Source organism: Phoxinus phoxinus, assembly GCF_949152265.1.
Source record: "Phoxinus phoxinus genome assembly, chromosome: 21".
NCBI classification, from domain to species: domain Eukaryota; kingdom Metazoa; phylum Chordata; class Actinopteri; order Cypriniformes; family Leuciscidae; genus Phoxinus; species Phoxinus phoxinus.
The window spans coordinates 2,474,301-2,485,152 of NC_136896.1; the positions used below are offsets into that span (position 1 = coordinate 2,474,301).

General features: G+C 36.6%; 1 protein-coding gene across 3 annotated transcripts; it reads left to right on the plus strand.

Annotated features, from left to right (window-relative positions):
• Positions 1 to 309: 309 nt before the first annotated feature.
• On the plus strand, positions 310 to 10,472 carry LOC306989720 (pancreatic secretory granule membrane major glycoprotein GP2-like). 3 transcript variants are annotated; one of them, XM_079595654.1, is made up of 7 exons: positions 312 to 368; positions 577 to 637; positions 1,793 to 2,184; positions 3,186 to 3,431; positions 3,670 to 3,832; positions 6,730 to 6,832; positions 6,938 to 10,472. In XM_079595654.1, exons 4-7 carry the CDS (start codon positions 3,235 to 3,237, stop codon positions 7,003 to 7,005), a joined length of 531 nt encoding a protein of 176 aa, XP_079451780.1. In that variant the 5' UTR covers positions 312 to 368; positions 577 to 637; positions 1,793 to 2,184; positions 3,186 to 3,234; the 3' UTR covers positions 7,006 to 10,472. The 3 variants fall into 3 exon arrangements, with proteins under 3 accessions (XP_079451781.1, XP_079451780.1, XP_079451779.1); XM_079595653.1 differs by having other exon boundaries at positions 1,793 to 2,155; XM_079595655.1 differs by lacking the exon at positions 1,793 to 2,184 and having other exon boundaries at positions 310 to 368.
• The last annotated feature ends 380 nt before the right edge of the window (positions 10,473 to 10,852 follow it).

Below are 10,852 nucleotides of genomic sequence, written 5' to 3' on the forward strand. Positions count from 1 at the left end.
GCAAGACACTGTTGTAAAATATATAATTATCTCAATTTGACTTTTTCTTGATTGAATAAAAGTACTATATTTGTAAAGCTGTTTTGGAAAAAGTGCTAAAAATAAAACTATAGCTGTCATCCAATCTACTTTCACATTGATTTAAGCACAGAGTAGAACAATGAACAACGCTTTCACAAGGGAATTAAAAAAACAAAACAAATACCTATATGTCACATGAAAATGGAAAACTGGTTTATGGTATTTAGAAATGACTTCTAGTTCCAGTAATGATCCACCCACAGTTATTAAAGGCACTGATAGGATTGTGAGAGCTGCAGTTCAGCATCACTGTATTGGGAATCTCCCTGAGTTTGCTCTGAATTCAGGTAATGTTATTTCTCTTTATTTTAACCCATTGGGCTCCAGCTTTTGATGGATTTAAATTTTGTATAAAAAAATTATTAAAAGTTATTTTTTTAAATATCTGTGAATGTTATAGTTGTTTTACAAATATCCACAACAAACATGGAATAAAATATAAGAAAATATAAGATTTTTTTTCCATTTGTGTGTGTGTGTTGTATGTGTGTGCAGGTGCCTTTCGTCACAATGAGGTTTCTGATCTCACTGTGTGTGTCGCTGCTGATGATTAATGGTGAGGGAGAATCGAGCACAATGTGATTGGAATTTGTGGCATTCATCTACTGCACAACTTGTTTTGCGTTCAGTCATTATAGCAGATCACAGCTCTCACAACACACCCATGACACACTCATTTTCGCCCCGATTTCGAAATTACCATTATATCTAAAATATTAGAGAAAGTTGTTTTACTTCAAATTACTCCATTTTTATTGGATATCCTTGATAATTTCCAATCTGGATTCAGAGCTGCTTATTTGCAATTTATTCTGGGCTGGCAGTTGTTTTAATGACATTGGATCTCAGAGCTGCATTCGACACTGTTGATCATTTGATTCTTTTAGACCGGTTGGAGTGTGAGGTTGGCATTCATGGAAGAGCATTAAAATGGTTTCACTCATATCTACAGGACAGAATATTCTCTGTTAATTTAGCAAATGCTTCATATTCTTTAAACTATGGTCTCCCTCAAGGCCCTATTTTAAGTCCTACATTGTTTTCTTTACATGTGTCCTGTGGGTATGTGTCATCGCTATGACATGTTCTATCATATAACACACAGATTTATCTACCTCTCAAAGTCGGGAACTAACAGTCCCTCAAGTCCTTGTTGGACTGTTTGAATGAGCATAAGTTTGGCTGTCTAAAAACTTTCTTCAACCAAATGAAAAAAAGTCTGAAATTATAATATTTTGTCCACCAAAATTCAAAGAGAAGATAACCAGTACTCCATTTGAAAAATGACGGTGAAAGATAGTGTGAGAAATCTTGGTGTAATAATCGACTCATCCCTAAGCTTGAGATCATCCCTGATCTCACTTTACACTTGTGTGTGGGGTATGTCTAAGAGTGTGTAGTCATGCCTTCATTTGACATGCCAACAGAATCTGTTAAAGTTTTTATGTATTTTTTATTGTCTTTGTTATAACTGTGAAGCACTTTGGGCAACAACGTTGCTATTTAATGTGCTATATAAATAAATAAAAGTTGAAAGTTTAAGTTGATGACATTTCCATCCAAATATGTACAAACCCATTTCCACCTCAGATTAAAAATAAAAAAATAAAATAAATTAAGTATTTCTGACTCTATATATCTCTATTGTATGTATCTAGTATGTCATTTGTAATGCTAATTTTTTTTAAATAGCATATTAATTTTTTTCCAGATGCAAGCAACATGGTCACTACTGTCATGCCAGAGACGACCACAGCTGAAACCACAACCATAGCCAGCTATGTTACAATCTGGAAGATTATTAATGGAAGACTATTTATTTATTTATTTATTTACTTACTTATGCATGAGCAAATTAACCTCACACAAATATACAATAACATTTTATTTCAATAGTCCACTTTTAGACATTCTGAGACGGTGAGTTCACACACACACTCATATGTGAGTGTGTGACTCCAGGTCCTTGGATGCAGTCTGGTGTATTCCCGAAAGCCATCAGAGGCAGACGGTCGGTGATAACTCCACTCCATTGAGGGGTTGGAGGGACACTGGAAGCCATCAGAGGCAGAAGGTGCTGGAATAACACCTCCCTATTGAAGTGTAGGAAGCCTACTAGTGTGTCTCACCAACCAAAGCTCTCTTGACTCAGGGGAGCCCCGAATTTAGTGATTCAGTCAGGAATAGTATTTTAACCTTTAGTTAAATATTAAATGCAATCTGTGATTTTTATTTCTTTTGCATGAAATGTTTATTTTCTTATGAATATGTTATGGTTACTTTGATTATTTTAATATTTTTTTTTAAATGTAAAGCGCTTTGAATTTCTCTTTTGTGTATGAAATGTGCTATATAAATAATCTTGCCTTGCCTAACTATAAAGACTTTAGATATATACAAAGACTTAGGAGAATGTTTCCCCATTGACATAGATTGGAGCTATACTTGCTTGACTGAAGTAGCTGACCGAGAGGCGTTTCAATGATGGCCGCCAAGTGAAATTGACTTGCCCAATTTCAAGTCAAGTCAAAAGAGGGATTTTGCTATAGCCTGTGCAACTAGCAGTGTCAACTAGCAGTCATTAGAATATTAGTAGACTGTTTCCTTATAGGATAGGGCTTTAGACAAACATTTGAGGCCAGTGGCACCAGCACCTGACATGCACTGTCTTTTGGACCCAGCTAATAAATGGTGCATGCGGCGCGGTTCAAATGAGTAGCCTGTTCTGATTTTGGCACGTTTTAGGTAACAGATATGACAGCTTACTGCTACACCCGGCCTAAACATCTAGTGCTGTCCCCTTGTGTTGACATTGTGAAACTATGTGATTTGTAAATAATGTGTGGCGGGCCACATAATATATTTTTAAACGCAAGCTGCGGGCCGTTTGAAATTCATCACCGGGCTGTATTTGCCCCGCGGGTTGGATTTTTGGACAGGCATTACATTATTATGATTAAATATACAAGTAATATATAAATATATATAAGTAAATGCATGGTAATATTCTCACCAAGAACATATAGTGTATTATTTAGTCCTAAAGCAGAATTTATCCATAAAACAAAGTAGTTTTAACACAGATCTATCCATTATTTCATCAGTATTGTGCACAAGACTCTTCCCGCTGGTGAAGGCAGATATCGGGTCCGGATGATTCCATATGAGGATGATGAGTTTACCCGGCCCTTCACTGGTAGTGTGGATGCAGAGCTCGACCAGGAGATGCATGTGGAAGTTCGTGTTGAGGGGGTCGACAGCCGCCAGTTTGCCCTGGTGATGGACACGTGTTGGGCTACACCTGTGAACGATCCTGATTACAGCCTCCGCTGGGACCTCATCCTTTCAGAGTAAAGCAGGGCTTCTTTCTATTCTTTTAAGCCTATAGCCTTAACTCAATGTAACACTTTTACTGAATAAATTATAATCATATTATTTCTAGGATTACCTTATACTTTGTCTTTCAGTATTTCAGAATTAAAGCAAAATATTAAATTTTTGAACATGGAAATGTTTGAAGATATACAGGAGATCACTTTGTATTGACTGTTTAAAAAAGAAAGAATTTGTCATTATTGATATTCACAGGTGTCCCAATCCAAATGACGACACAGTGGATCTGCAGCAGAACGGCGTCTCAACATCCAGCCGTTTCTCCTTCAGGATGTTTATCTTCACTGCAAACGCCACTAAGCTTTACCTGCACTGTGCTGTTCACCTTTGCCTTCTGTCCAGCAATCGCTGCTCAACGGTGAGTTTACAAAACCTCTCATAGTTCATGAAATTATAATGTTACATTTTCAAGAGTAGCTTTAGTACTGTAGTTGTGAAATACATTTTCACTGTATGTGTTGAATATCAACCTAATTTATCAATTATATAGACCCTTTTACAGCCCACGTGATCAAATAGTTGCGCGCGCATTTTGGCAACGGAAGTGGTGTTGTTCCCCACTGGCTCTAACGTGTTAGCAACTCAGAAAGTTTATCAAAATGATTTCCCAGCATCAAAATGTCTGGTTGTTGCGTTTACGGTTGCACTAATCGATATTCCACCAAGGGGCTTATAGGATTCCGACAGGATCACGGCCGTTTCAGAAGAACCGTATCTGGTAGCCGGATAACATTTGATAGTCAACTTTTTGAAATAACTTTCTCTGTCTGTGTTGCTTAATCTGCTTGTGTAGCTTGACACACTGCTGAGTCTCGCCATGCTTCCGTTGCCAATATGCGTGCGCATACGTTGCTACATCATTGTGTACAAACAGTAAAAGGGTCTATAAGCCAGTGTCTCTGTCTGTCTGTGTATACAGTATATGGAGTAGTGTAAATGTTTTCAAATCTGCAGTTTATAAACCCTTTGTAACGAGGTTCGTTGTTATGGGAAGAAGGAGGCCGGGAACCAGTGAACATTCAACAACTTTAATAAATAAATTAAACAAATACAAAATTAAAGAATAAGCCACACAAAACAGAAAAAAAAACACAAGATAAAATCAGGCCTGTTCCTCTCTCGATCTCCACTGTTGTCCCCCCTCCTTTATGCTTCCGCTCCTCCGTGAGAGATACAAGACCGGTGCGTCGCGCAGGTGTCGCTCATCAGCAATCACCCCGCCGTCCTCGTGCCGTCCTCCCACGGCCCTCGACCTCGTCCTGCTCGCCACACTTGTTGATCAAACACTAATATAAGTAAGGTTGGTATATTTCAAGATTTAAGGTCAAATTGACTAAACAGGGCAAATTAGCATGAGACATATTAACCCTCTGGGGACCAAAAACGCGCCGGCGCGTTTTGCTCGTGTTTTTTTTTAGCAAAGCAAAATAAACTCAAAATGCTCTGTTAATTTTGATCTTTCATTTTCGTGTTATACATCAATCGATCCTGTTCAGTTTCTATTTTTTTTCTGTATACTCACAATAAAAATAAAGTGTTTTGCTTTTTGCCAAATAAAGAAAAATTAACATGATGCGAGTTCTGCACTCTCTCTGTCAATGAACTCCAATTTGAAACGCGTTCGAAAATGATCTGTAACTCCACGGAAATCCAGTCAAACAGGCAAACATACCCTAAGAATAAGAAGAGCCATTAATATTATTAATAAACTATTGTTTTCTAAGTCGGCTAAAACATCTCCATCTCCGCTGTTAAGCGGATGCGCTTTTAGAGAGAAATGCTCCTTTCATACGCATTACATAATCAGAATGTATTAGCTTTCGATTCGAATTTGTTCGTTTTAAAGTGGACATTTCAAGCTTTAGCTATAGGCTATATTTTGTTTCAGTTCTCGCGCTCCAGTTCACGAAGATCATGAAAACGCGCCTGATTGTTTTATTTTATTTTACAAAAGCACAACGCTTTCTTGTTATTGTGAGTTTACACAAATAAAAGTAGTTGCGAATAATGTATTATTATTTTCTGTATGACCAGAAATGATAAGAGTAGGCTATTTTAAGTTGTTTCCACTGTTGATAGGAAAATGCAAGTGTTCGCGTGCCATGCAGTCTAACCCGTATTATGAATGACATTTGACGAATTGCTTTGTTCCTTTTTTGGATAAAAGCGTCTCTAAATATGTAGCCTAATAAGTGTAATAATAATGATGATAATTATTATTATTATTTGCGTACACGGATCCCAAACACACCGCGTCTTCTAAGTCAGGTGACTGTAAATGCGCAAAAACTGTTTCCATTGCAGTTTTGTGAAATATTCCTTTTTGCACAGTTGGTCGCAAGATCTGTGTGCTTTGCAAAGGACAGCTTGGTAAAAGGCAGGACACACCTTGGAAATGCCAGGCATGTAATGTTCACTTGTGTCTTCAGTTGAACATTTAGTTCCTCCAGAGGAATTACAATAAAACAGATTGAAAAACAAAACCTTTGAATCTCTTTGTTTACGCTTGCCTCATGATGGGGCATTGGGGGAGTGTCTGTCACACCCCGGGTCTGAATCTCATTAATATTGATGGGCCATTATCACACCCATGCATAAACCTTTTCTGACAAAAAAACGGTCTTACAAAGTTTAAATCAATGTATTGTTTTATGTGAACGATTTGGCAGGATGTTTCTCACATCATTTTGAAGCCAGAACTCGAAGCGACAACGTCCATTAGTCAAAAGTCTTCGGAACACATATTTAGTATGCGTTTTGTGGTCTCATTTCAGCAACTTTCATTTTTTTTTTTTTTTTATAACCACGCATAAACATTATTCTCTTAAAAATACAAACATGTACATACTTGTTGCTCACATATTATGGTAGCCCTGTTTGTGCTATATAGAGTGAATTTACACCTTTGCCATTAACATGTTTATAAGCAACTGAAAAAAGCACAAATGTCAGGGCATTTCAAAACATCCCAAGGGCCCCAAAAACACCTTGGTCCCCAGAGGGTTAAAGAACACGGACGCAGCCAGCTGCAAAAATAACAGTGTCCAAACGTTTCATTGCTAATTCTTCACTGTGATACTTTAGTAAATCCTGACAGTAGTTTATGAGGTTTTGCGCTGGCTCTCTCTCTGTTAGTAAATCTGGCCCTTAATGTTCAAGGCTGCTCTCCTCTGGAGACGTTGTGCTCTCCTTTATCTTGTTGTTCAGTGATATTTAAAGAGTTTCACAGCTGGATTTTGCTCTTTTCTCTATTAGGACTGTGACTCTGGACACCAGCGGAGAGAGCGCAGGTCTCTGGACTTCCATGACAGTGCTTCCATATCCATGGGTCCTCTGGTGTTGTCTGCGGGGAACACAGGTGAACATCTCATTTATTTTAATCATTTGTAAATAAAGGTTTCTGATGATTTCCGTCATGAATACATTATATTTCACTCCACTGCATTATATTCCCTGTTCACAGATAAGTGGGTCCCAGAACGTTTGCCAGCAGCCATATCACCCTGTAGCCCAAGACTGGGTTCCCACTGAAGCGAAGAAGGGCTGAGCCTGGTTAGTACTTGGATGGGAGACCTCCTGAGAAAACCAGGTTGCTGCTGGAAGAGGTGTTAGTGTGGCCAGCAGGGGGCGCTCACCCTGTAGTCTGTGTGGGTCCTAACGCCCCAGTGTAGTGACGGGGACACTATACTGACAAAGAGCGCCGTCCTTCGGATGAGACGTTAAACCGAGGTCCTGACTCTCTGTGGTCATTAAAAATCCCAGGATATCTTTCAAAAGAGTAGGGGTGTAACCCCGGCATCCTGGCCAAATTTGCCCAGTGGCCTCTGTCCATCATGGCCTCCTAATCATCCCCATATATACACACTAATTGGCTTCATCACTGTCTCCTCTCCACCAGTAAGCTGGTGTGTGGTGGGCGTTCTGGCGCAATATGGCTGCCGTCGCATCATCCAGGTGGATGCTGCACATTGGTGGTGGTTGAGGAGACCCCCCCTTCTATGTAAAGCACTTTGAGTGTCCAGAAAAGCGCTATATAAATGTAATGAATTATTTATTATTATTATTAGAACAAGTGAAGGTATCTGAGGCTTCTTGTCTGTGTGGTTCTCTGATGCTGATACTTGTTCCTCTGATGAGTGTCCTGACACACTTTTAGTTCAGTACCACAACATTTTACATGCATATTATCTAGTATTTTTAATTAATGTGGAATTGATGCTACACTGGTTGTGGGTTTCTAAACGTTTCTTTATTTAATTAATGATATTTCATGTGGACTAATAAAGGAATTATTATTTAATCATTTACATTTATTTCTATATAGTACCTTATGTATTACTTGAGGGAATGTGCTTCAACAACAAAGACCATCAGATTAATGTTTATTCAAATAATGCAAACACACAATTTGGTCATTTTCTGAAATTTGAGATATTGTGATTATAGGCAACTAACTGATATGACTTTCTTTTCCTAAAAGTTGTGTTGTATTTTTTTTTATGCAAGCATTTTGTATAAGGCGACAAAAAGTCTGAATTATCTAAACGAGAAAAAAAAAAACATTTGATGGTTGGCCTCAAAGTCTATTTTTCCTGTTTTAATCATTTTCGTTAAGTAAAAGTGTGAGAAAGAATAATGACCAAACTATTATATTTGTACTGCTATTTTTGCAATTGTTTTACTTGTTTTCCAACGTTATGCTATGATTATATGCATGAGAAAAGTCTTATACTTTCAGTTCTTTGAAGAATGTTGCAGAACTGCTTGAATTGTTGTTTTTAGATCAGAAAATGAGGTGAGGTTCAGTCAGTGGTCAGATTAACAAAAAATGTTCTTGTATTGTTCGAGTTTTTAGTTATGGAAGGTGAAGAGAAAGTGAAATTGAATAGCTATAGGGCAGAGATCAAGTTCACATTCCCGTCCTCTGACACTGTCCTCGAATGATCCTTTCGTGTGAGAGCACAATAACAACATTAATAACTGTTGACCACTATGAAGACCCACTGCTGCATTTATGCTCCATTCCGATAAAACTGTTTTTATATATTTGGAAGTTAATGGGTTGCAGGTTGGTAACACTTTATTTCAGATTAAAAGATTACTTCTAGTTAGTAGAATGTCTAAAGTGGACTATCGAAATAAAGTATAACCAGTTAATATTATTGTTATTATCAATATAATATTGTCTAATGTTGTGTGGAAGTGTTTTTATTACTAAACATGTTTAGATTTGACAACAAAATATTACAGATCAAATACTTAGAAGATCATAAACAATCAGCAATACTGTATATCAGTAGTCAAGGGCCATATTGTGTGATTCAGATTGCAAATTCCTGTCAAACGTGTTAAGATACATATATGAGCTATTATATATGTGATAAAGTAGAAAGTAAGATAAAGTATGAACTGCTTTTATATGTAGTTTTAATATAAAAGGTATTGATTGTGTTGGTGTCTAAGGGTTAACATGCTGAACATGTGAGAGACTCTTTGGCCTGTATGTCATGTTGTAGTTTAACCGGTAAACTCAGTGTAGCAGGTTTTTAAATTTACCAGATATACATTAGCTTATTTTTCATTTCACATCCACATATATAGGGTAGAGTGGGTAAAACCTGTTTTTCCTAAAATAACCATTTTAGAAAGTCAAGATACATTTTTACTGTTCCTATGCACTACGTTGATAACGGGGATATACAAATCTCTATGGAGAAGCTGACACCAGCGACGTATTTGAAGAGAAGAGGATTACATGATAAGTGCTATAATTTTCAGATATTAGTAAACAAGTGTTTAAGAGAATATTGTTCTGCAGGATAGCTCAGTGATGTATGATAGATGAATAGTGAAGTCTGTAGTTTGAGAGGCTATGTTATTTATAACTAATATAGTTATATTAAAAAATATAAACACTTTTTTAAAAAGTCCCCCCCCCCCCCATGCAAGGGGTAAAACGTTCCTGAAATAAATATCAATATATATACATGTTTATACATTAATTGCCTTTTACTTTTAGAGATTAAAAACTATAGTCTGTTCATTTTGTTGTTGATCAATGAAGCAAACTGGTTGGTAAGAAAGGGGGCATTTTACCCCACCGTTGATAAAAATTAACTTTGTACAAAAATATTTTCAGTCAAAATACTAATTAATTATGAAGGCTGAGCAATTTTAATATTTGGTGAATAACTCCTGCCATAGTCACTCAAAACTGGGATGGCAATTCTAGTCACATTTATGTTTTGTTTCACAGTGTAATGTCACATTTTCCTTAAGGGGGGTGTTTTCCCCCACTCTACCCTAATATTTTATAAATTCCCCCCTGTGGGATTAATAAAGTAAATCAAAAGAAGCAGTTTATACTTTATATTACTTTCTACTTTATCAAACTTATCCAATAGCTCAAATATTTGTTAAATGTATAACATTTAATTTAATATTCAACAATATTATTGATCTGCTGCATTGACACCATTATATGAGAACTGACCTGAGCTGGACGATGACATCACGGTTTTCTCCAGAGCGGCTATATATATAAATTAACTAAATTAATAACTTTTACAACAAAATGAAACATCACTGAATTTACCTAAGCTGGACTGTGACGCTTCTTTCTTCTGGAAACAAACTTTGTTGCATTATTTTCCTGTTATCTCTGTAAAGCTGCTTTGACACTATCTGTATTGTATAAATAAATGTGACTTGACTTGACATCATTTACCTTAGACACACAAAAGCTTATGAACATTTAGGTCAATGTTGTCTCCATTTCAATTCAATAGTAATCAGAGTTTGTTTAGGGAATAATTAAACAATATTCATCCTCTTCAGTGTGTCTTCTGACATGAGGTTTGAGCTTCACTGAGAGCCAGTAGATACGATCAGCTAATAATAATGTTCAGTTTTCATGCTGTATATTCATGAGTGTCTGATTGTCTTTATCGATGGTTAGATTATTTTATGATTTTATGAATTTTTAATCACATTCATCATCTAGGCTACTGTATTCTTTATGATTGGTTTTAACATGATTATTTTGCCCATTTGTAAAAATGTGCAGAAACTGCAATCATCTTATTTGCCATTGTATGATAATGCAAAATAAAATTAAAAGATTGTTAATGCAGTGACAGTCATGTACTGTAAGTAGATTTGGGGAATCCAGATCAACTGCATTTGCAAAAATGAATGGGAAAATCCACTGACAACGGCACTTTGGTGACTTGATAAGAATCATTTATTGATAAGAATCGTTTTTGGTTTCCTAAAACCTCTGAAATGTGTAAACATGACAGTATACCTGACTATCAGGTTTGACGGCACAATCAAGGAATACACCGTACTTCTCACGAGATGCTCATACTTTACTATA

Bases quoted from the DNA above. Each gene is read 5' to 3' on its own strand.
- LOC306989720 (XM_079595655.1), top strand. From the start codon at position 3,235: ATGATTCCATATGAGGATGATGAGTTTACCCGGCCCTTCACTGGTAGT. The intron at 3,833-6,729 runs GTGAGTTTACAA...TTTCTCTATTAG, and splicing joins CCAGCAATCGCTGCTCAACG to GACTGTGACTCTGGACACCA. The intron at 6,833-6,937 runs GTGAACATCTCA...CCCTGTTCACAG, and splicing joins GTTGTCTGCGGGGAACACAG to ATAAGTGGGTCCCAGAACGT.